The sequence below is a fragment of the Pinus tabuliformis genome, chromosome 4_1 (assembly GCF_031772625.1).
Source record: "Pinus tabuliformis cultivar Carrire ecotype Pingquan chromosome 4_1, CPIR1, whole genome shotgun sequence".
NCBI lineage: Eukaryota > Viridiplantae > Streptophyta > Pinopsida > Pinales > Pinaceae > Pinus > Pinus tabuliformis.
Genome location: NC_142303.1, coordinates 746,650,301 through 746,677,906, shown reverse-complemented (window position 1 = coordinate 746,677,906; position 27,606 = coordinate 746,650,301). Strand labels below are relative to the sequence as shown.

The following is a 27,606-nucleotide window of genomic DNA, read 5'->3' as shown; positions in this document are numbered from 1 at the left end:
CTGCAAACCTAAGGACCATGGTGGTTTGGGGATTCATGACCCTGAAACCCTCAGCAGAGTTTCAGGAGAAAAACTTTGGTGGAGGTGGCTTAAGGAATTGGCAACCCCTTGGGCCAAGCTTTGGAAACAGAAATATGCAAATAATTGGCAGGAGAGGGATCATATCCGAATGTCAGGGCTCATCAAGGGCTCCCACATTTGGAACCTTGCTTGGGAGAATAGAGCCATTGTCCAGCAGCATAGTTTCTGGGAGATCCGAGCTGGGAACCTGGCACGGTTTTGGGAGGATAACTGGCAACAGGAACCAAATTTGTTCAAGGAAGAATTAACTGCTCTCAAGAATGACACTGACAACAAAGGTTTACTTATGGTAAGTGACTTCTGGGATCAGGTAAGGAACAATGGTAAATGGAGAATATGGAAGGATCTAGGTTATAGTGAAGAAAGCCCTTTGAAGGCCCAGGCAATTTCTCTTGCTCTGGACTTGGAACAGAGGAAGATTTTGGTGTCATCCTTGTCTGACCAACTGAGATGGGGAAGAAACACCGAAGGCAACTTTAACCTCAAAGAAGCTAAACGAATGGCCCTAGGGTTTGATTATCAAAACCCTGATCAGGTATGGAAGAACCTTTGGCAGAACCCGCATTGGATGAAAATAAAGTTGTTTATGTGGTTGGTTCAACAAAAGAAAATTCTAACTTGGGAGAATCTTTTGAAAAGGGGTTTTGTTGGCCCATCCAAATGCCATCTATGTGGCTTACAAGAGGAGACGATGGAACACTTACTCAACCTCTGCCCATTCACCTCTACCTTGTGGGATTGGGTGGCCTCAGTCTTCAGGCAAACTGACAGGGACAGACTCAGCATCACCAACACTTTGAAGAATTGGAGGAAAAACTTCTCAGGCAATGAAATCATCAATAAAGCTTGGACTCTAGTTCCAAGCTTTATTATCTGGGATGTATGGAAAGAACGTAATGGCAGGATTTTCAAGAACAAAACTAGCTCGACCCAGTACATCATTGCACAAATATTACGACAGCTCAAAGATAGTTGGAGCCCTTTTGTGGAAACTTCCTGAGAACCCTCCTTTGCCCCAGGATGCTCGCATTCTGCGCAGTTGGGTCTCCATGTGCTAGTTCCCCAGGGCATAAACAAGGGTGTGAGCCAAACAACTGTTGGTAAAGACATCTAGTAGCCTCCTCCTCATGGTTTTTTGAAAATCAATATAGACGGAGCCTCTAAGGGCAACCTTGGGATGGTTGGATTTGGTGGGGTTATAAGAGATGAGCAGGGGCGCATAAAGGACATCTTTCATCCTCATTTGGGGACTGCCACCAATAACATGGCAGAGCTCATGGCCTTAGAGCAGTGCCTGGAAATCCTAATCGAGTCAAATTTATACAACGTCATCATTGAAGCAGACTCTGAATTGGTCATCAATGCGTCCAAGAAGATATGTAATGGAACGGCACCGGGAAAAGTTTCGAAACGTTGGAGCAGGTCTTTCAGTGTATTTCTTTCCACTTGCGAACCTTGAGAACTGTTAGCTTCGTCCATGTGCGAAGAAAAGCCAATATGCTAGCTGATTGTCTGGCGAATGAAGGAGTGCTTTGCAAGGAAAGTTACAGCAAATACACTTGGGATTCAACACCCTAAGGGAAATTGCATTATGATTGTCAAAGACAAGCAGCCAAAGACATGGAGCACTTCCAAACCATGAGAAATGAGCAAAGGGAAGACCAGTGGAAGCAGGAGAGAGCGGAAGTAGGAGTCAATCCTAATCGCTGATCCCACAAAGAATGCTTAAGACAAAGCAAGCTACAGGGGAGGAGTACATGGTAAATAGCGGGCTAGTAGAAAGGCCGCCGACCAAAGATTTTGATGGCCTTCGTTATCGAATGGCTATCGGGTTGAAAAATGACCGAAGGTTAAGTCTACAAGCGGACCCGAAGATTTATAGATTAGCGGTTTATAATCTTTATCGGCTCCGTAAAGCGGGTAAAGGTCACACTAGTTTCCGATCCAATATCTCTGATGACCGTCAGATCAACAGGGGCTTGATCATATGGATATCGGGTTTTAAAAGTGATCGGAGGTTAAGACTTAGACCGGACCCAAATTTTTAGCGGGAGAGGAAGGAACGACATAAACCCGAAGTGAAGAGAATGATGCACAAGAATCGTTTGATCATGGCGGATCAACGGACATATTTGGTGGAAAAGTTTCGCGGGAGTAGGAGCGGACGGAAGTTCTTGAGCCAGGCTGAAGTGTCGCAGTAAATCCTATCCATCGATCCTTTTCCGCGCGCTGACGTCATATTCCATTACGGGGGTTCAGCCACTAGTAACCTGCGTGCTAGTTTGAATAGCCGTAGACCGTTGGATCTAAGTACCCCGTCTTTGAATGGATATCGGGTTTTAAGATGGGGGGTAGTTAAGCCGAAGAGTGGACCCGATTTTTTTATAGATCACAGGTTCTTTTTCTTTATCGGGTTCGGAAAGCGGTTAATGGGCGCGCAAGTTCCTGAAGCGATGTTGCGTCAACCGTCAGATCAAGAACCAAATCAACGGCATAGATTCAATCGCATTTTGTCTTTCGGTAAAAGTGTATGGCCAGCGATAAACTCAGTTTTGCGATATTGCGATGTGCTGGACTGTGGACCGTCAGATCAATAGTTTGATCGAACGGTGGTGGTTTACTCCCGCATTTCGCAGTTTCAAGGGTTGGCGGCGTGCAGTCACTGCGATGTGCAATAAGCCAAAATGTGCGATAAGCCGAGATGTGTGATAAGCCGAGATGTGCCGAGGTTTGCGAGGTTGCGATGGACTCTCACATTTCGTAGTTTCAGGTGTTGGTGGCTTGCAGTCAATGCGAGGTGCGACAAGCCGAGATTAGGAGGAAGAGTATTCTTTTTTTTGTTTTTATGTGTGATGTTTGGGGTATTGTTGACCCTGTTGCTTGTTTTCATCAACAGGTCTGTCTTTTGCCGATCTTTACACTTGTAAAGACGTTGTACTATATGTAATATTATTTTGAAGTTAATTGAAGGCACCACTCTTACTTGACCAAAAAAAAAATCACCTAAGATAACTCGTACCATTAGAATTTTCTTATTACCAACGAATAAAATAACAGTTGATTAAATATTCAGCACAATATATAGGATAAACACATAGCTAACACATACCACAGATAAGTAGAAAGAAGAACACTATGACTTGAAACCCAAAGTCTTTCTATTATCATAAAAAATGTTCCCGGCTGAGCAGTAACTTAGTAGTACAAGCATTGCAAAGTTACCTCATCCACAGATGGAAAGTAGAAGCTAAATGGCTTCCAAGAGAAAACCCCTCCAAGTGGAAAATAATGGCCAATTGGCTTAATTCTTGTCAAAATAATCTTGACCAACGAAAATAATTTGATTATCTTTTAACTTCCACCGTTGAATTTTTAATCTCTACAGTATTTTAATTGTGAAGGCTGCATTAGAATTTATTTCGATATTTGCCATAGAAACACTGTGAATAACTTATTTCTGAATTAATAAGTAGAAGAAATAACATTAGTCACTGCAGTTGGATTTCTATTTAGAAATTTTCACAATAAACCCTTTGTCATCCCTGCAAAACAAAGAGTTAGTGGTTGCCAATTGAAACAAGGGTAGATCCAAAAAGACCTTAATAGGCTCGTGGTTGCCAAGAAAAATCCTCGACAAATTTTATTTGTGCCCAAAGAATTTAAAACCTTGTGAGAACCCTTCGTATGAGGCTAGAGTAGCTCTGTGGTGTTTGCGGCCTTCAAAGGAGAGAAGCTAGAGGTCAAACGACTATCTTAAAGTATGCAGTGGTAAGCTGTAAACCCTAGCAGTGGGGCTAGGCGAGGGCCTAAGCCCTCCCTCTATTCGGATTTCTCTTGATCTCCAAATGCAAGACCTGCAAACACAAATCTTTTCGAACCCTACGCTTCCTCTTCTCTAGACCATTTTAATTAATCTAAAAAATAATATTTTGGATTAATTTCCTCAAAACAATTGACTTTGACTTAACCAAGGTCCGAGGGGCAAAAGTTTCTTAAAATATCCATTTTTCCCTTGATGTGGGGGACCTCCAAAAATTAATTCTTTTAGACCCACGAATTTCTGATTATTTTCCACTTGGAGAGAAATTAATTTCTCTATAATTCTTTTTTGACTCAAAATTAATTAATTTTCTAGCTTAGGATTTTATTTAATTTGGCTAGAAAAAATAATTTATTGACTTTAGAGGGGATTAATAATTTTTCCACTCTCAAATACTTTAGCCATGGTGTCTGACTGTGAGGGACCATGCTCTAAAATATTTTTACATCAAAATATTACAATTAATTCCACTCTTAGAAGGGGAAAACACCTTTAGACATAGACCCTCAATAATTTACCCAATTTTGCGACACAATATGATCTAGTATAAAACCATTTTTCCCTTGATGAGGGACCTCCAAAAATTAATTCTTTTAGACCTACGAATTTCTGATTATTTTTCACTTGAAAAGAAATTAATTTCTCTATAATTATTTTTTTGACTCAAAATTAATTAATTTTCTAGCTTAGGATTTTTATTTAATTTAGCCAGAAAAATTAATTAATTGACTCTAGAGGGAATTTATAATTTTTCCACCCTCAAATATCTTAGCCATGGTGTCTAACTGTGAGGGACCATGCTCTAAAATATTTTTACACCAAAATATTACAATTAATTCAACCCTTAGAAGAGGAAAACACCTTTAGACATAGACCCTCAATAATTTACCCAATTCTGCGACACAATATGATCTATTATGAAACCAAGTGTGTCTATAATAAAATAATTTAGCAATGGTTTCTAATTGCGAGAAACCATGCACTAAAATTATTCCTAGACCCACTTTGACATTAGACTCAATAAACACTAGAACTCACCTAAGACCTTGTCAACAAATTCCACCTTAGCTTTGGGGTTTAAGCTAGAAGAAAAATTGTCTATTATGCATGTTTACAAACACACATAATTTGGGGAGGTTAAAAATCTTCCTGGGATGAAATCCTTTGCCAAAATCAGAAGCTTACCTAGATGTTGTTACATAACTAAATGGTCATACTAGAATCATTTAAAATAAACTTTGCAAAAATTGGGTTCACAATGACATACTAACAAATGACTTTGATTTTTGAAAAAAATTCTCCACTTTTTTGTACACTGCTTTCTCGGGCTGTTGACAAAATCGTGGATAACAGGGCTCAGCGGAAGTCATGATATTTTTCCTCCTAATAGGAAATTTGTGTTCCACGTGTAAAATATCATGCTTTTTCTGGTGAGGATGGTGAATAGTTTCAAGCTTTCCTACTCCTTTCGCAGCTTTCCTATGAGCATCTCCTGTTTGAAGCTTTTCCAGAACGTCAGCCAAAGCTATTCCTTTGAATAATTCGCTCTTCAGGTCTTTTCCAGCCTCCTTGCTCTCTTGAGGGTGTTTTTCTTGAGGGGCACTGGATTTACCAGCTTTTTCCCAACGTATATATGATTGCACTAGTACAGAAACCTCAGGCATCTTCATACTTCGACTCCCATCTTTAAGGCGCTACCCCTTTGCAACTCTCCTCTAATGTTATTGATGGAGATCCCTTTAGAATTTTCATCTCGTGGCTCTTTACGAGCCAACACAAATTCTTCCTGATCCTGGAATCGTTCCTCTTCTGTGATTTTATCTGGATCAATATTTTCTTCCGAGCTTACTTCAATTTCTTCTTCAGGGTCTTGAGTTTTAAGTCTGTGATTTCTCCTCTTTCTTTGCTAGTTTTGATGATACCCATGCCTCCATGAGTTCTGCCACATTCAAGTAATCTTCAGATAATTGCTCAAACAAATCATGCATTGTCTTTTGCTGCCTCAATATTGCTCTAGCAACAGCTATTAGACTCTCCTTCTCTCCCATGGTACCTTCATCTTCTTCCTCTGCTTCCGGTTACCTGTTTATCCCTCTTGGTGGCATCTCTTGTCTTCAGGCCCACAGCTAGCCAAGACCATGCTCTGATACCACTATAGTGTACCCAAACAAAAATTTGTGCTAATACAACCCAAATTTCCTTTGACAAATTTATTCAAACACTTTTCTTGCAAACTTCAGCAATAATTAATTAACAGAAGTTTCAACAAGCATATGCCATGCAACGTAAGAGAATATTTTCAACAATGATATAGAGGGCGCATCAATATTTTATTGAATATTCACTTGAAGGAAGACTTTACATTGCAATAAACAATTAGGAACCTGGGAACACACTTCTGGCAATAATCTGGAGCAGCTTGACCCACAAAATCCGTTGCAATGCACATGGTTTCCTCCTAAAGATTATATTTGGTTCTGTATCAATCAACAAATCAGGCAGACCTTAACACTCTGATACAATAAGATACTAGAATTGATTCTTGAAGTAATCCTCCAATTGAATGTGATAAACAAAAGGTAGCTTCAGGTGAATGAAGTATTCAATGGTACAGTGCCCTGGTCCAATGGGTTATGATCTAAAAATTGGCCAAAAATTCGATCCTCCACCCGAAGATACCAGCCTCAGATATTCGGCCTCCAATAGTGCACAGGAAATTCGTCCTCTACAATTGGTAGATTCAGTCTCCTTCAGGAAATCGACCCTTCTCATTTAATCTCTACTCTAGCAATGCCAATATCAATTCGGCCTTCAGGAACACTGGCAGATCTGTGATGATGTTGCATTCAAACCACAATAGATAATGGTCTCGACCTCCCTTCCAATCGTGATCTCGATCTGCTACAGAGTAGCTCTCGGACCCTCTTATTTATACTTTAGGCCTGCTTCAGGAATGGAGTCTGCAGCCTGCCAAATCAATAAAATGTATGCCCTGAAATAACAGAGACCACAGCTTGCCAACTGAGGGTAATTTTGGCCCAGAAATTCTGGACCCTCGGCCTGCCAACAAATAATAATTACACCCAGAACTGAAAAGTCCTTCGACCTGTTTAACGGATAGGAATGATGCTCAGGAATACCAAGAAATCGGTTGCCAAATCAATTAATCAATACACCCAGCAATATTATTGATTTCAGACTGTCAACTACTGGTAAATACACCCAGAATTCCAGATGGATCTAGATCAGCTCACTCAGAATAAACTCAGGTTTAATCTGCAAATAAACATGCCCCGGAAGATCACCAAAACTAGTTTGAGAGTTCTTCAGAGAAACCCTCGATCTGAAACTCGCTTAAGCTCCACTACAATCATAATAAGAAATCACAAGATAGGATGCCTAGAAATGACTTCCTCCGTCCTTTTATAAGATTCTGCAGGACCTTCTCCCTTTTTAATTATTGAATTGATTAAGTCACTTATTTTCTAAGTGATTTTTACCCCCTTTTATTCAATAATATTTTGCCCCTTTTTATTTAATAATGAGATAAATTTGGGCAATACTCTTCTATCACCTTAACAATTTCCCCCCCTTATTGCTAGCCTATAGGAGAGTTAGGCTAGTGGGAAGGTATCTTGTGCTCAAGCGGTTGGGGACATTACATCAAAAAATGGGATGGACAAACAATGCACCTCACACCAACCAGTTCAAAAGATTGCCTTAAAGAAACTTGAGCAATTAGAAAACCATCTAATTAATCAAGCAATTACACATAGAAGATTAATTATGATGGCCAAAAAGAGACACCTATTGATCATCAACTCTTTGAAACTCATACAAAATCACTCTCCTATGCCACATGCAATGTCTCTATGATAGCAAGAAAGGAGGGGAGAAAGAAGTGTGGAAAGAGGTCGAAGAAGACCTAAGGACAACCACTGAAAACCAACTCACTCTCTTAACCAGTGCTTGCAAAATGAGTGTATGGAGGTTGTAATTCTCTTTATTAAAAATAGCATAAGATAATAACATCAAAGAGGCCTTCTCTCTCCTACGGCGCACTCTCCAAAGGATGGGAATACAACAGGTAATAAATACAATGCGAGCATCTTTTCTAATTAGGGTGCACTTCCCTAGGCTGGGAATGGAAAAGGTATGAACATCAAATGTAAAGAGCATCTTTGCTATGATAGGGTGCACCCTCCTCGAATGGTGGCACTCATCAATGCAATCAGAAAATAGGAATGTGTAACTCACCATAAATGCACCCAAGAGTACGTAGCATAACTCTTCCTTGATGCACCATCCTGCTGCTGAAGTAAATGTGCTGAAGCAGGTTCTAAAACAGCAGGGAATCTTGATGAAGAGGGTGATGTGCAGCTATCTATTAAAGCCTCCAATGAGCATACCTAGCTGCTGTCGTGCTGCCATCTAACTGCCACTGATGTGCTGCCATAACAGGTCTAGATATAGCATGTAACTGCTGCCTTGAATGCTGTCATGGGACACAAATGCATTAGATCAGCACTGCCAACAGTCACCTGACAGGTCTGAAGATACCCTGTTGTTGCAGCCACAAATAGATGAAGTAACCCAGACCCCTCAACTGCAGTGATCTCCTCAATGCATGCAATATGCTAAAAATAGACACCCCCATGTTAATGTGCCCTATTACTGGCTGCCAAAATCACTTCAAATACTAAAGATAACATACATAAGCGGCACCCTCCCTATATGATTTCTGCAATGGGAGACATGCAATCAGCTGCTGATTTTCCACTTTATGAACAGCTCTGAAAATATCAGCAAGGAAATTTTTGTGAAATGTGCCCAGATGCTGCTGTCAAATGATCACTTTCAGTGGGTACAAGTCTGAAAATTGCTTGGAAAAACTGATATTCGAATCTGATCTGGTTCTGCTTCAGCATGCATGTACAGAGAATGAAACCGTTAAGTTTAACACTCAGGTTTTGCTTAGGCAGAATCTGGTGTTAACAGAGACCCCTAAGAAGGTCCTCAGACTAGCAGTGATCTACTCTGCTATGCTTGGGACATGTACAACTAATTTCCTCCTGCCCACTTCAGCCTCGGACGGTATGACAAACAATGTGTCAACTCTTGCTTTGGCTTCAGTTTCAGCTTCAACTAGAATTTCAGTTTCATTGAATGAATCCTCAACTAAAGCAAGACAGTGACCTGCCTAACAGCCCCTCTGGTTTGTTTGTTCACCTTAAGCATTTGAACACCATTAAACTTTTCCACAATGCACCAGATAAATGTGTTTTTGTCTTCTGAAAGATGTGATGTCCTAAGGCCCTTGTGTTGACACAAGCTCTTGAATTTTGTTTCATGAGTTCCCTTCAGAACTAACTTTAGCTTGTAATTTTGTCTATTTTCAATTTTTATTTTCTTACGTATATTAGCATATTAAAACGCACAGTTTCCTTGTCCAACTACGCCTTCACCACTAATTAGGTATGCTGAATCTCTGGCAACCCCATCGACCACTTTTGCTTACTGCGAGCACTAATAAAATCTATCTATTTATCTCTCCCCAAATGCCGGGCAGGATTTGAGCCTAGTATTCCCAGTTTTCCTTTCTCTCATTCTATAAGGTATACACCAGTTGTGTGTTTCTAATGCATTTGTTGTTTTTTTCACTCTTTACTTGTATGACATTTTGTATGTTAGCATTGTTTCTTGTATTTTTTGATTGCTATATCTACCATGTATGTCACGACTCACACCTAATGACTCTCCTTGCTTCTCTGCACCAATGTAATGAACATAGGCTTATGTTATTTTGATAAAAAAAAATATACGTAGTTACAGATTCACCATATAGCCATCTCTGTGCTCCGTAATATAGAGTAAGTTGGAGCTTTTATAAAACCCCAATCTGTGACCAACAAGAATACGACAGATGGGCCTCTTTGCTTTTCCTCTGTACTAGTCAATTTTTTCGGTCCCCAAAAAAATTCAGAGAGTAATGCAGTGTCTATGTTCTCATTGAAATTTCTCTCTTGCTGGAGGCCATCTCGGCAATCAAAAATACCTTCTATATTCTTGTCATTTCGAAGGACAAAATAGAGTTAGCAGTGCCAATTTTTGAACAGATATATATCCTCCAGCAAAGCAATAGATTGTAACGATTTCCGAGGAAAAAAATAGATTGTAATGATTTGCTTATCAGCCTGAATGGGCAGCCAAAGGACCCCAGGGGAAGTTTGATCTCATTGAGGCTACGCTGGCGCTAAGTCTATAAAATGCTATCTCATGCACTTTAGATCGTGTGACAGAGTTCATTCCCACAGTCATGGAGACACAGAACCACACATGGTGCTAGTTTGCTGTGCATCAACCAAAATATACTGGACCCAATTTGAGATGAGCATAAAAAATGTTAAGAATTTGATATTTTCCCAGTCCAATACATCTCCGTTTGTAACCTCTAGCTATGTGAATTTTTATCTTCTTGTGGATGTTTACAGGTTAAATTATTCTCAAGTTGAAGTTAACAAAATTGGTCAATTCTGGGAAGTTGCCCCATTTCACTTTATTCAAGACAAACTCCTCTGTAACAGTGATAGTTCATCTCTACATCATTTAGGATGTTAATGTCCTGGTTTTAAAGATACAAGACTATTAAGCACAACGAAAGTTGCCATGTTTCACTTCATTTAAGACAAACTCCTCTGTATTAGTGATAGTTCATCTCTACCTCATTTAGAATGCTAATGTCCTTTAGTTTTGAAGTGTAATGTCCCTTCCCGAATTAGTGTCAAGTATGCCTATATTCTTTCGTCAAACATATATCATGTCAATGCATTTTGTTACAGCAGAGATGTGCCACCAATGTAATTTTAAAAATAAAGAATTCTTACTTAATAAGAGCAATAATGACTACAGCAGAGATGATCATGTTGGCACAAACAGTATAGTACTGGTATCCATGACTTGGCCCCTGTCGCAGCATAGAATCCCTTGAATCCCTCTGTTATATGGTTTCTATGCCGCCCATCCTTCATAGTTTACGCTTCAGGCTGCTCAGCATTCCATCCACTAACCACTGCCCCTCCTTGGCCCTGTCACAGCATAGAATCCCTTGAATCCCTCTGTTCTATGGTTTCTACGCTGCCCATCCTTCATAGTTTATGCTTCAGGCTGCTCAGCATTCTATCCACCAACTCGCCGCCCCTCCTTGGCCCCTGTCTTGACCTGATGTGCTGGCTTTCTATACTAGAGAAGGTATACTATGATCCACACCCTCTGTTATACCAAGTAGGCCTGTGATTAAACATAGGATAAGCCCTGTTTCCAGCAAGCATGGCCCAAACACTGCCACTCAAAACTAATTCACTGTACTGATTCAGCCCTCAAACAGTGTCAAACTTGAACACTACAGTCCCTCCAGCTACTATATGAATCAATCGGCTACCAACTAATTTTCCGTGCTGTATCACATTGGGTCACCAACCTAGTATGGCAGCTACAGGACTCAAATTCTCACGCAGCCCTGTCATCACTTCAACGATGCTTCCAGTGCAATCTCAGAGATGATCGTCAATCTTAAACCTCTGTCACTGCTGTCTTGGTCGGCAATTTATCAACAGACCCCACCAAGATTGATTCTATTCATTATAACTCGGCCATTATGAAGTTTGGTGGGTGCAGGAATCGCACTGTATCGGCATCCCAGTCGCCTCATATTTTCTTAAGCACGGTTAGGCCCAATGCCAACTCAAGAATTCGTCCCTATCACGGCCATTTTCAGAGAGTCTCCTCACCCACGCACTTTGGTTCCTTAGTCATAAAATATTGCTTCCCCTCTATGAGTAAATTGGCTTCACCTTAAACCCCTGTGTACATGAACTCCTATTTCATGTGATCTGCCCACGGCTTTTATGCTCAGCTGCTACCAAGGGACAGCATAACCTGTGAATGGATCTCTTCGATCTTGCATAAATTCAGCCCAAGAACATCACTGCCATGAAGGGAAAGGCACCATTTTTCACTTTGCTGACAATTAAACTGGCAATGCCCTTAACTCGACTCCTTATGATAAACTGGCTCGGTTCTGTTGTCAAATAGGAATGCCGCAGATAGATTCCATGAATTAATCCAATGAGGAATCTGAGTGATTCCTCGTTCAAAACTAGCTAGGGTGGAATTTTTCACCACCAAAGACTAGTTATTTTGATCAACCAGGGTGGGTAATTGCTCTACCTAAGAAGATCATGCTCAGGGTTATAAACCCTCAAGCAAGCACCAAGAGCCAAAGTAAACAATCCATCAAACATCCCATCATATCCACGAACAATCCCCTGCCTTCTTTTTATTGTGATGCCATCAAAATACCATGGGTCTTCCGAAAACCATGGGTTCCTTCTTCTCTAAGTGACTTTAGAAGGTTCACCTTTAATTAATAAAGTCACTTAATAATCAACTTTTTATTTAATTACGCAATATCACCTTAGAGATGACATTAAATAATTAAATTAATTAACTTGTCTCCTGTTCTTGGAGAGGATCATTACAGAAAGATATAAGAGTATTAATCACAATGCTCAAGTTTTCTATTAATCAGCAACAAGCTGCAGTTCTCAATATTGATACTATTCATCAAGTAGGTCAACTTTTCTGCATGAAGTACGGCCACACCTTAATCCTCAAAATTTTGAATGCACTTTCAGAAGCACTAGAAAAAGGCTTCCTTTTGGCGAAAACTATTATGCAGTCGTTGAAAGTGGAGCTGGTTGGTTGACAACATCTCTGCAGCTTTTCCGACTTTTAAGACAGAGCCTTGTGTATAATAAGTTTCAACTTAAACAAATATAAGCAAACTGCCAAGTTAAGAGATCAGTTCTCAAGAGCAGACATCATTTAAGTGTCATCAACATCCCACCACATTCAAACAGCAAAAAGGTGTCGATCAATAAACAACGTAGGGAAAAATATCTCTAATGTCACACAAATAATTTGTGGAAGAGCCTTGCCCTCTTTCCTCTGATCATGCTCTCCGTTATGAGCAGAACATTTCGACCTGATAAAACCTAAACCTGTACTCCTCAAAAGTGAGTAAGAATATGTCTACTGTCAAGACAGTTTCTCCACAACTAAACAAATTGAGGGCCACTTGACAAAAATGCTGACAGGAACAGTTCAAAATCCTCTCCCATTGCTCTTGTGCCTTGAAAGTAGTTGAATTTTTACCATACCTAAAAAATTATCCACCATTTACAGTGTTCCTCCCTCAAGTGATATGGCTGAGCAGTACTAACATTTCTTTCATTACCCTGTTTGCTTCTTGCAGCTTATCATTTGTGCCAAGTGAACTAATGAGGACACTATAAGTCCTAAAGTTTGGCACCATGCCCATTTTAATCATTTCATCATAAAACATCAAAGCATATTGCATTCTACCTTCCTTACAAAGCCTGACAATGGAGTCCATGTCCTGTGAGTTGACATGAGTGACCACAACCTCCTTCAGAATTTCTCCATCTGTATTAGCTGTCAGCATGGAAGTTGTATCAAGGTTATCATCATTTAAAGACCTATCAAGTTGCATACTACAACTTGAAATTGCAGAAGCTGGATTCTTTAATTCCAATTCCCTTAATATAGTTGCTGCTTCCTGTATCTTTCCTTCATGATAAAGCCTTTTGATGAAATCAGCAAATGAGACATCAAGCTCTGACCCAACAAATGATTTTTCAGTTCCAGAAAGATTAAATCTTCTACAATATTCATAGTGCAATCTACAGTCAGTATTGATGCCAAGAAGTAAATCCCTCTCAAGCATTTCTTCTACAAGTTTACTTGCTTCTTCCAACCTACCTTTACTGCAAAGCCCATTAATAAGGTTGGTGTAGCAAAAGAGAGTTGCAACAAGTCCTCTTCTTTCCATTTCATGAAAAATTGTCAGAGCTGCCTCCATATTGCATATTTTGCAGTGCCCTTTAATCAGTGACTCAAACATAAACCCATCTGGCAGAATACTCCATTTCTCCATTTCAAAGAGGAGAGTGGAGGCCTTCTCAATTTTACCTTGCATGCAGTATCCAGAAATCAGTAGATTGTAAATATTGATATTTGGGACAATGCCCTTCGCTAATAATTTCTTCAAGAGCTCCTCTGCATCCTCTAAATAGCCTTCCCTACAGAGACCACGTATGAGTTTAGAATAAGTGGTAAGAGTGGGAGTAACATTTGTTCTCTCCATAGCATCAAATAACCTGAAAGGTTCTACTAGGCGGCCTTCATTGCAAAGTAAATCGATTATTGAATTATATGTGGCCTCATTTGGCATAGTGCCTTTTAATTCCATTTCCTTGCACGTTTCTAAAGCTTCATCCAAACAACCTTCTCTGCACAGGAAATAAATTACTTTTGCACAAACAACTTTATCTGCCACAATTCCCTTCTTCAGGGCTCCCGTTAAAAGCTTGAATGACTCTTTCACCCTCCCTTCTTTGCATAATAGATCAAGGACTACTGAACAACTAGAGGCAGTTGGCAATATGGATTTGGCCTCCATTTCATTGTAAAGCCTTAAGGCTCCATCTGTGTCCCTTTCTTTGCTAAGTTTATAGATAAGTGAGTGATATGTTTCCAACGTTGGCAGGAACCCCTTACCTTGCATTTCATAATGAAATTTTAAGCCTTCCTTTATGCATCCTCTTTCACAGTTTGAAATTATCATCTTACTGTAAATCTGGGCGTTAGGAACTAAACCTTTCTCTAGCATTAGTTTAAAAATAACGTTTGCCTCATCCAAACTGCCTTGCTTGCAAAGACCATTTATAAGGATGCTGAAGCTTTCAATATCGGGCAGGAAGCCCAATTTCTGCATTCTAAAATGCAGCTTTAATGCCATATCCACCTTTCCTACTTTGCAAAGTCCACTAATGATGGCACTGTATGTAGAAGCATTAGGTGCGACACCTTTCTCCTCCAATCTGTCATACAAATGCATGACAAAGTCTGCATCTTCCTTGCACAAACAATGAATCAGAATATTGCAAGTTCTGACATCCGAAGCTAAATTTTTTACAAAGTTGCTTTTCAGAAGTTCATTAGCCTCCTGCTTTCTGCAATTTTGTAAGAGTGCTCTGATGAGTGATATGTAATTGCTAATACTTGGGAGCATGCCTTTCCTTTCTATTTGATTGTAGAATTTCATACCAGTATCAAATTTCCATTGCTTGCAAAGTCCGTTGATAACTGTGTCATAGAGAGAGTCGTCTGGCATAATTCCACAGCCTATCATGTTATCAAGAAATTCAGAGGCTTCCTGTATATTTCCTGCCTGAGAATATTCCTTAATCAATGCCCTGTAGGTAATCACATCTGGAACAAAACCTTTCTCCGAGGCCTCTTTAAGGAGGTTGCCTGCGATCGATAACCTACCTTTCTTACATAAGGCATTGATAATTGAATTGTAATTAGCAATGTTGGGCATAACACCACTTCTTTGCAGTTCTTTCCAAAGTGCCAAAGCCTCCTCTATCTTGTCTGCTTTACAGTACTCGCAAATAAGCGTACAGTAAGTAACAGCATTGTGATCCAAACCCCGGTCAGGCATCAACTCGAAGACATCAGTCGCTTCCTGAAAATGACCTGTCATGCAAAGTGCTTTGATAAGCACGTTACAAGTGATGACATCCATCTCAATTCCTCTTGCCTCCATTTCCTTATACACTTCCAATGCTATTGACGCACTTCCTCCCTTGCAGTACCCATCCATCAGGGTGCTGTAAGTCACATTGTCGGCAGCCAAACCTCTTGATGGGATTTCTTTTGACAAATTACTTGCTTCAATCATCTTGCCTCCTTTACACAACCCATTTATAATAGCATTGTAAGTGATGAGAGTAACCAAAACCCCTTTGGTTTGCATTTCTTCAAGCAAGCTAAAAACTTTATCCAGTTCGCCTTTCCGGCAATACCCATCTACCATCATACCATAGGTAACCTCATCAGCTTCAATACCCTCCTCTAGCATTTTCTCCAAATATCTCTTCGCCTCTTCCATTATTCCCCTTTTGCAAAACCCCGATATAATAGCACCGTAGGTCACAACATTGGATGCCAAACCCTTCTTCACCATCTGGCCCTGAAGCGCCGCAGCACCTTCCACATTACCCTGCTTGCAAAACGCATCAATGATGGATGAATATGTGAAAACACAAGGCATAATCCCATTGTTGACCATCTCGTCATGCTGCTGGAGTGCATACCTCAAATGCCCATCCCTGCAGTACCCACCAATCAGAGCCCCATAACTAGCACAATCTCCCACCAAGCCCTCTTCTCTCATTTTCTGTACAAACCCCCCCACCTCCTCCATTCTTCCAGCCCGATAAAGCGCATCAATGAGTCCAGTGTAAGTCACAAGATCAGCCCTGATGCATTTTTGCACCATGTCCTCATACAATTCAATCGCCTTATCTAACTTCCCTTGCTTACAATACCCGTCAATCAATGTACTATATGTGACATTATCGGGACCTAGATTTTTTTCAAGCATGTCTTTCAGAAGCCTATTTGCCCCCTGCATATCCCCATTTTTGCAACGGCCGTTTATTAATATATTGTAAGTATAAGTATCAGGAACAGTACCTTTTTTCGCCATTGTCTTCAGGAGATCCAAAGCTTTGTCGAGGGCACCTGCTCGACAATGTCCATGAATAAGCACGTTGTATGTGACCACGGTAGGAGCAATGCCCATCTGCTCCATTTGATTGAGCACCCCTTCAGCTTCCTGCATGTCCCCTATCCTGCTCAGAGCGCTGATGACGATTGTGTAAGTGTGGGCGTCCGGAGAAATTCTATTAGAGTGTATTTGAGAATAGATTTCCAGTACCAAGCGAAGGTTGTCTGTTTGTAGCACATAATTGAGCAAGTTGTTGCAGGCTCTGACTACGGGTTTGATACCTCTCTTCAGAAGATTGTGCAGTTTTTCATTTTCTCTATATTGGGAAGTAGTATAATAAGAAGATTGTTGCAGCAAAACATGGGATGGATAGCCAAAAATCTGAATGTTTGATTGGATTGTTGCTGCGGTGGTTTTGCGTAGACTACTAAGAGGTGAAGGCCGCATAGAGCTTCTGAAGTTGCTGATCGCTGGTGGTGTTTTTCCACACTTTATTAATATCATTATGCGAGTACTCGAACGGCTTCCATTATCGCCTTATATTTTTTAAAATCTTCATGATTCTTCGTTCCGATGAATCCATCAATAGGGATATGAAATTATGTTCTTAAGTATTTTCCATGTACAAATGTCAGAAGGAAGCGAGCAACACTGGCAATGCTCCTCTCGGCTAGGATAATGAAATCTCCATGTCTCCCTCTCGGCCTGTGTAATGCCCTTTAAAGAAGGAGCCGTTCGGCTCCCCTCCCCGATGAACTCCCCGCTTGTCCTTCGTGGTTGTAGTCGCGTTTTTCCTCATTTTTATCCCTCCAAAGAGAGAGTCGAGAGATTTGGTTCCCAGGATAAATAAAAATCGATAGATTTGGCCCCAAAAAACAAAAGTAGAGTGTTCGGAAAAAATAAAAGTTGAGAGATTAAAGTAAATAAAAAGAGAGAGAGAGTTCTGGTTAGGGATTTACTAAAATATCTGTTTAAAAAACAGTTTGAATAAAATGGGGTTAAAGGTGGGATTTTTTGCAAATTGATTCTAAATATCAAATAGGGTTTGAATAAAATTGGTAGTTCAAGGGTAGGATTATTTGCAAATTGATTCTAAATACTAAAACTCCAAAATCAAGAATTGATAATGGGACTTGCTTTCATATCACTTGCTTTGAGAGTGTTATTCATTTTTCATTTCTTTTTTCTATTTAAGAAATTGAAAAGTACTTGGTCTTTCACACTATGCTCCTAGTAGCGTTGTTTGGTTCCCTTTCCCTTTCGACTAGGGGAGAGCCCTTTATTGTTGTGGAGGAACCAATACTAGTTATAGTATTGGTCCCACGCATCTCATAAACCATCAAAAAGATGCACATAAATAGTTTATATTAAGTTATATAATTTAGTCCAAAATTGGCCCACATATTCATTGGGCCAACAAGTGTCAAACACCAAACCTTAACATCACAGGTTGACAAGACATAATGTCCCAAGTACCTCCAGCTTTGAATTACCAAATAAGTCAAAATGCACCACAAAACATTCCATTGAATTCTATTCAGGAGTACACCTATCCCATCAAACAGTCACCCACTAATTTCTACTGGAGCAACACATCCCATTGTTCAGTAATACCTACACAAGAATAGGTGAAATGTGCGTTAACCATATGTACATGTGTGTTTAACCATTCAACCTATTAAAGACAATAAATGACAACATTCAATTCAGGAATTAGTTTAGAGGATGCAATAAATGACACCAACCCTTTAAATTCAAGTATTAAACACACCAGCCTTTTCAATTCAGGAATTAAAAACAGGAAAGCACAAGGATCAACCATGAAAGATTATCAGCCATTTGATCATGTACAAATCAATCCAGACCACACATTTGAATTTGGGAGATGGCAATCCATGCCAATCTTCCCTACCAATTAAATTCTATATCAAAAAACTATAAAACATCAACTCTTACTGATTTTCATTTCAAACATTCATTCTACTCATCAGCTATTGGAGACATACAATCAGAGTGTTCAGACACTGTTACATTCATTCTATTCATAAGTTGTTGGAAACATACAAACGAAGTGTGTGCACACTGTTACATTAATTTTATTCATAAGTTGCTCGAGACATACAAACAGAGTGTGTGCATAGTGTTACATTCATTTTATTCATCAATTGTTGGAGACATACAAGTATGTTTTTGTTGAATAATATTGCCGTTTTTGTTGAGAAACAAGGGTAAATTAAAGCCATTATAGCCAATATCACTTGCTAAATAGATCACAAGATTGAGAAGCATTTCTATATGAATAATCGACCCACTAATTTAGAAACCAATTTCAATGCCACTGTAACCTCAAATCTGACCCCTGCAATTCAATATCAGACTACTATAATAGCAAAGAATATCCTTTCAAAGAGAAAATTTTGATGTCAAGTAGATTCACTGTCTGGTTAGAGAAGCATTTCTAAATGAATAACAGACCCACTAGTTTAGAAATTCTCTTTTAATTATTAGAATATCAAATTAAGACGAGATAACTACAAGATTGCAGGAGCAAAACTACAAGGAATTAGAGGACTAGCTATTCCAATTAGAGAAGAACTGAAACTGGATAAGTTGGATATTTTGGACCAGAAACTGACAGATCACACTTCCGTTCAATTGATTTATGGACCATGTTGAGCTTCTGCATATAAGGGGGCAACATTGAAGGCATATAGTGCACCACTAGGTGTGGAAAACCCAAACTGTAATAGTTGTGAGAACATGCTATATTATCTCCATTAAGGTCTATCAAGGTCCTACATAAACTTAAAGTGAAGGTTTCAGAGTGCTATCATGCAAATCTGCATCAGTGGACCTACCTAATAATTATAGGCCATCTAGCCTTACTACGAATACACCTCTCTGTTTGGACTGGTAATTTTCCAGTCTCAAGGGGGTCCCTAGGTGTTGTATGTTGCCAACAAACCAATAAGTCTGTAAGAATCAAAGTTGATTGGCACACAAAAAACTCAGTGTGAGTTGTTGCCCCTAAGTAGTCAACAACAAGGATAAATTCTTGCCTATATTAATGATCGTTGAGATCATATGCCTCCAACAGTATAACAATGAGTGAAGAATGACAAAACTGGAAAGATATGTGCCTGAGGTGAATCTGAAATCAAAATAAGTATCAAGCAAACCAAACATATCAACACATCTAAAATCTATTGAGCCAATAGATTCTAAGGACCAGAGATAAGGCATAATAGAACCAAACCAAATATTATTTGAGGTTGAATTACACCATAGTGGGGGCAACATTGAAGGCATATAGTGCACCATTAGGTGTGGAAAACCCAAACTGTAATAGTTGTGAGAACATGCTATATTATCTCTGTTAAGGTCTGCCAAGGTCTTGCATAAACTTAAAGTGAAGGTTTCAAAGTGCTATCATGTGAATCTACATCAGTGGACCTACCTAATAATTATAGGCTATCTAGCCTTACCACGACTACGCTTCTCTATTTGGACTGGTAATTTTCCAATATCAAGGGGGTCCCTTAGGTGTTGTATGTTGCCAACAAACCAATAAGTTTGTAAAGAATCAAAGTTGATTGGCACACAGAAAACTCAGTGTGAGTTGTTGCCCCTAAGCAGTCAACAGTAAGGATAAATTCTTACCTATATTAATGATCGTTGAGATCAGATGTCTCCAACAGTATAACAATGTGTGAAGAATGACAAAACCGAAAAGATATGTGCCTGAGGTGAATCTGAAATCAAAATAAATATCAAGCAAACCAAACATCGCAACACATCTAACAATTATTGAGCCAACAGATTCTAAGAACAAGAGATAAGTCATAATAGAACCAAACCAAATATTATTTGAGGTTGAATTACACCATAGTGGGGGCAACATTGAAGACATATAGTGCACCATTAGGTGTGGAAAACCCAAACTGTAATAGTTGTGAGAACATGCTATATTATCTTCATTAATTTCTGTCAAGGTCCTGCATAAACTTAAAGTGAAGGTTTCAGAGTGCTATCATGCAAATCTACATCAGTGGACCTGCCTAATAATTATAGGCCATCTAGCCTTACCACGACTACGCCTCTCTATTTGGACTAGTAATTTTCCAATCTCAAGGGGGTCCCCTAGGTGTTGTATGCTGCCAACAAACCAATAAATCTGTAAAAAAATCAAAGTTGATTGGCACTCAGAAAACTAAGTGTGAGTTGTTGCACCTAAGCAATCAACAACAAGGATAAATTCTTACATATATTAATGATTGTTGAGATCAGATGCCTCCAACAGTATAACAATGAGTGAAGAATGACAAAACTGAAAAGATATGTGCCTGAGGTGAATCTGAAATCAAAATAAGTATCAAGCAAACCAAACATTGCAACACATCTAACAACTATTGAGCCAATAGATTCTAAGAACCAGAGATAAGGCATAATATAACCAAACCAAATATTATTTGAGGTTGAATTACACCACAGTAGCGGAAACATTGAAGGCACATAGAGCACCATTAGTTGTGGAAAACCCGAACTGTAATAGTTGTGAGAACATGCTATATTATCTCCATTAAGGTCTATCAAGGTCTCGCATAAACTTAAAGTGAAGGTTTCAGAGTGCTATCATGCAAATTTGCATCAATGGACCTGCCTAATAATTATAGGCCATCTAGCCTTACCACGACTACACCTCTCTGTTTGGACTGGTAATTTTCCAGTCTCAAGGGGGTCCCCTAGGTGTTGTATGTTGCCAACAAACCAATAAGTCTGTAAAGAATCAAAGTTGATTGGCACACAGAAAACTCAATGTGAGATTTTGCCCCTAAGCAGTCAACAACAAGGATAAATTCTTACCTATATTAATGATCGTTGAGATCAGATGCCTCCAATAGTATAACAATGAGTGAAGAAGGAAAAAATTGAAAATATATGTGCCTTAGGTGAATCTGAAATCAAAATAAGTATCAAGCAAACCAAACATCGCAACACATCTAACAACTATTGAGCCAATAGATTCTAAGAACCAGAGATAAGGCATAATAGAACCAAACCAAATATTATTTGAGGTTGAATTACACCACAGTGGGGGCAACATTGAAGGCATATAGTGCACCATTAGGTGTGGAAAACCCAAACTGTAATAGTTGTGATAGTTTAGTTATAATAATTAGGATAGAGTAGGAACAAGAACAAGAAGGAAAGAATCCTCTTACCTGTATTTGACTTAGGCTTTGACTTGCAAGAACAAAAAGAATTGGAACTAAGAATTTGAAAGGGAATAACTACATAGGGGAGAGACACCTATACACAAACGCCTCCACCTTAGAATTTTAGAATTTGAAAGGGAATAACTACATGAAGGGACTACAACTAAGAACCCTTACATAAAAACATGATAACCCTTACTAGGAATAAAATGAATGGCAAGAACAAAATGAATGCCAAGAACAATGATTTGAGGACACAAAAGTTAGTTGGGTTGAAGAAATTGTGTTATGTCAAAGCTGTTACAAAAAGAAAAAGGAATAGCTCTTCCTCATAGCTCATATTTTTACCAAATAGGAATAAAATGAATGCCAAGAACAATGATTTGAGGACACAAAAAGCTAGTTAGGTTGAAGAAATTGTGTTATGTCAAAGATGTTACAAAAAAGAAAAAGGAATAGCTCTTCCTGATAACCCATATTTTTACCAACTAGGAACAAAATGAATGCCAAGAACAATCATTTGAGGACACGGAAAAATAGTTGGGTTGAAGAAACTGTGTTATTTCAAACCTATTACAAAATTTAAAAGGAATAGCTCTTCCTGATAACTCATAAAAATCATCTAAGAATCAATAAAGAAGTTAAAACCCTCCCAATGATGAGTTTTAGATCCGAGATGTATTCAATTACAATATATAGATAAAGCACTAATTGTTGTTGCTCATTGATTGCAAAGGCCAATGAATTGCCTTGTTTTCTAATACAGTTTTTTAAAATCAGAATTTCGTGGTAACTCTACAGGTTGTTGTAGCCATGCCAAGAGTTTCTATTGTAGATCATACAAGGAACAAGAGGAGGCAAGGGGCGAGGGGGGCCCAACTGCGATCCAGTTCATCATATGAGGATAGGGGGGTGATGTGAATGCTCCCAATGCACCCAGTAATGTCATTGAAAATGACATTGTGGTGGCAGATCATGCTATCCCACCATCAACCACAGAGTCGCCTTCAACCACAATGCAAGGTGCAAGTTCAACAAAGAAAATCAGTTCCATCAGAGGTTGGACAAAGCAAGACATGCTAGCTGCAATTGATGACATCGAGTTTAAGGGACATTCAATCTGTGCCTCTACAAAAAAACATGGTATTGCTGCCTCTAACATACATTATTGGATAAATGGGTTGACTAATACAAAGCGTAGAGGGCCTGTTACAGTTATGACTAAAGAGGAGGAGGATGAGGTGGTTGAGTGGTGTAAGGAGATGGCCCAATTGGGACATGGGTTAGAGCTTATACAACTTAAATCCATAGTAGCTCAAATTTGTCAGGGGAGGCCAAACCCATTCAAATATGGGTTTCTTGGTAAATCATGGTGGAGTGGATTTAAAAAAGGCATCCAGACCTTGTGCTACGTACAACTGAGGGCCTTGACAGAGACAAGGCTTTAAATCTACGCCCTACAATTGTGTCCAAGTTCTATAACACTCTTTCTGTTGCATATGAGAAACACTCATATGCCCCAGACCATATATGGAACTGTGATGAAATAGGCTTACAAGCAGGAAGGAATTGTGGTATGTGGGTAATTGCCAAGAGAGGGAGCAGAAATGTGCCTAAGATTTTTCCTAAGAGCAGGGAGTGGATCATTATTCTTTCTTGTGCCAATGCAATTGGTTCTTCAATCCTAGGATTTTATCTATTCAAAGGTAAAACACAACTAAAAAACTATATACATAACTGTGAACCAGGTGCATGCATGGATGACAAAGGAACTATTCCTGAATTGGCTTTGTCACTTTGTTGCATTTGTACCAGGTGGTGTCTCACCTGAAAACATACACCTACTGGTTTTAGATGGCCATGGAAGCCACATGGTTGTGTAGACAATTGAGGAGGCCAACAATTTTGGCATTGACCTATTAACATTGTCGGCTCATACCACTCACAGATTGCAACCCCTTGATGTTAGAATGTTTGGGCCTTTCAATAATTATTTCAAGGTTGAGTGAGCTTCGTGGATAGCAAAGAATCCAGGGGTGCAAGTAAAGAGGTTTGAGCTAACTGAGTTTGCAAGTAAAGTTTGCATGAAAATGCAAACTTGATTTCAAATGATAATGCAACAGGATTAAACAATGAGCAATTGAGCATGCCAACTCAAGTAAGCCCACCATAATTGTTGGCAGAGGCCATGATGAATATCAACACACATAATGTGTCTACCACCAATGAGGAAAGCATGGACATGCCTTCACAACCATCAGAGTTGAACACCGAACTTGTTCATTATTTTGTGGACAATGGTTCACTGGAAGAGGAGCTTGTTCAACATGAAGTACCTGAAGAAGCCAACAATGGGGGCCAATTAGTTGTACTGGAGGTTGAAAGCCAAGTGTCAGATCCTGGGGAGCATGGGACAACAAATCAGAGAATACTTGGTGCATTCCTAAAGCTACCAATAGAGAGAGTGAAGGCCTCATCAAGGCACTCAACTGCAGATTGTCTTCGTTTGGGGAGGAGTTCATAGTTGCTCACATATGAAGATTATATGAAATTATTGTTTGAGTCTAAACGTAAAAAAATTAAATTCAAGAAACTAAAAAGGGAAAGCAAGAGTTAGCCAAGGACAAAAGAGTTGCAAGGATTGCAGTGGCAGAAGCCCGATCAAAGGAAAGGTTGGAAAGACAAAAAGCAAGGAAAGATAAGGAACATCAAAAACAATTGGCAAGGAAAGAGAGGGAGGCAAGAAAGGTTCAAGAAGTGTTGGAAAGAGGAGGAGGGGTGACAAGCAGGGAAGTCTATGGTCTAAGCCAATTTGAGGCAAATAGGATGATGTCCAACACATTGGACCACATTGTAGAGCACACACCATCATTCCAAGAGTTGTTTAACATCCAAGTCCCCTGCTATCAGGCAGGGGGTTGTGCCCACCTCATATACCCCTATAAGTGCAGGTTTAAATCCTAATTGTGGTTATATGACACCTACACTCAGTGTTGGGGGTAGTAACACAAGTGGACACTTGGGCTACTCAGTCCCTCCATGGCTACAAGGAACAAATTGGAGTCAAGCATATGGTAACATTCAAGCACATCCTAATCAACCAATCTTGGGTAGTCCACCATACTTGGGTTAGGCAGGAGACTAAACAATTTTGGGCAATGCAAGAAATGGAGGCCATCAAGCATAGGGGTGGCATGAATTAATTTTTGTAACCACATTGCAATGTGAATTTTGTAAGGATGCAATATGTTGATTGGTTTCATAGTAGAAGCTAAACTTCTACACAATTAAGGATTATCCAGTTCATCAGATTGAGGATTGCAAATGATAAAAATACCATTCTCTTCTACACAGTTACATCCAGTTTTACTTGATTTGAGAATGTTTGTTATGATGTGTGGATAATTGAACTTTGTTTGAATAATTTAATCAAAGTTAAATAAGTTGAATTCAAGATTCTTGACTATATTGAATTTGAATTGGAATTATGATCTGAAAATTATTTTTATTTCAATGTGAAGATGAAATTACAACAAGTATGACAAGGATAATCATTTACTTTGGTAATTACTTGATGAAAGGCAACATAATAAAGAAGGAAAATAAGTGAACATGAATCACAAGTAGTTACCAATAGAAGATACTAATAACCAGTGAGAAACTAGAGCATCAGGGGATTCAATAAGAGACAAAGAGATCTGTAATATATATCCAGTGGAAGAGATTTGTTCCTATTTCAAGAGAGGGTATATATTGACAATTCCTATTTCAAGAGAGGTTAAATATTGCACATATAAAGATAAAAAAATTTATCACACTGTAATTAGGATCATTACAAACATATTCACTATTGAATAATAGGTAGAAGCTAGGACCCTCGACATTATGGACCATTTTCATTTTCAAAGGAAGGATCTGCCCAGGAGCATGTGGTTGAGAAGTGGAATGGAAACCAACCCTCTATCTACTCGTAGAGGGAGTAAACAAAAGAATCCCTTTGTTCTCACTAAAGTAAATTCAAGAGAAAATAATAGAAAGTAAAGATCAATTGAATCCAATTTGAAACAACATTGCAAAGGAAATAGAACTAAATGAAGTTTGGACTGGGTAGATGCAATCTTTATAAATGGACTCATGTATCTAACTATAAATCTAACAAATGTATAAGAGAGGTTATATATTGATTGTTGTGGAAAGTCAAGACCAATGCCAGCTATGGATACCAATGCACTATAACACTATATCCCAATTAGACAAATTGTTCATCTAATGCCAAACCCAACACTCAAATTAACCATTCCTCTACCTTTTGAATATTTGAATACATGCATATGTTCCAACACTCTTGTGAACAGTACACCAGTGGTACATGACTCATTTGAGCAATTAACATGAGTATCATGTTTTCTTCTCTGTCATTGTTTTCCTAGTTGAATGACCCATATAATATATATATGTTTTCTTAGGTGGCTATAATGAATTAACAAAACGTAAAATTGTAGAACACACTCTACTATTCAAAAGTTAAAGGATATGAAGCACTTCTCATTCTTATTATGATCACTGCAACCAAGAAACAATTAACATATAATTCACATGTTGATAAGCAATGGTTGTAGGTACATGGCATATTGATGTTGTTTTTGACTTGTACAGAACACAGGGATGGTTGTAGTGGTGTTGGGAGTTGAGGCATATGGAAGAACAAGTCCAAAGGATGGTTGTTGTGATTGCCTACACTCTGTAGAGAGCATTCAAAGCAATCTCCAGCAAGCCAATGATTTAGAGATTATGATTAGTGTTGTGTTTGTATACTAGTGATTCCACCGATTAATAAAGGGGTTGTATAATGTGGTCTACACAAAAACCCACACAAAACCCAAATTTCATAAAATTAGCCAAAACCCATAGGTGAAGGTGTTTAAAAAGACATACACATGCAGAACAAAGGCACAATAATCCAATTCAGATAAATGTGTTAAAAAACACAGGTATTCAAGCTGGTAGGACAATGTCCTACCTTCTAGTCGTCCAGTCATCATTTCATCATCTTTCTCCATGCCAGCAAGCCACAGGAGCCCCAAATGCTCCAAAACCAGTAGCTCAGACTGCAACAACCTGCAAGACAACATCAAACATTGTTAGATATCCCCAAACCTGCAGAAAACATGTGAAATTCAACCCAAAAGCTCATAAATTTACTTACAAACCTGAAAAATCCCTTAAGAGCGCAAAATAGACATGTCCAACACCGAGCTGAGCTAAATCCGCCACAGGGAGGAACGCAGACGAATATCAATCCCATACCACCAAACGGTGAAGAAAAACCAGTCGAAAAAACAAGACAAAACGGACGAACACAACCGAACAACCTCCATCACGACCATCTCTTATGCTTCATAAACCATTACCCGCATCACCGAGGGCTATTATGGCAGTGACCGTCATTGGAAAATCAATGCGCAACTACCTGGCAGCGCAAACGGGAAACAACGAGACATGAACATAATGCACAATGCACAGAACAACCTGCAAAGACTATGTCGTAACAAACCCTAAACACATTGTTAATTTGCTGAATTAGTGAGCATGTACGAGCAACAGGTGGACACATTTGATGACCACATGTCATATGACGGTCGAGGGTGCTAGTCTGGCATTGGTACGGTCTGACGTGAAGGCGATCATGTACTTGTGGCTCTCCCATCTTCTTCTTGTACTTTGTTGTTTGTTGGTATGGTGTAATTTTTTTTATTGTTTAATAATGTAATAAATAAAGTTAAGAGATCTGATAAGGAGTTTTTTTAATAGTCGATTAAGAGAATAAAATA

The 27,606-nt window shown here is 39.1% G+C and overlaps 1 protein-coding gene across 1 annotated transcript; it reads right to left on the bottom strand.

The window, feature by feature from the left end:
- Positions 1-11,570: 11,570 nt before the first annotated feature.
- LOC149178304 (uncharacterized) lies at positions 11,571-17,386 on the bottom strand. The gene has a single exon (XM_089420321.1). The coding sequence runs from the start codon at positions 17,061-17,063 to the stop codon at positions 13,155-13,157; it is 3,909 nt and encodes a 1,302-aa protein (XP_089276447.1). The 5' UTR covers positions 17,064-17,386; the 3' UTR covers positions 11,571-13,154.
- Positions 17,387-27,606: the final 10,220 nt, after the last annotated feature.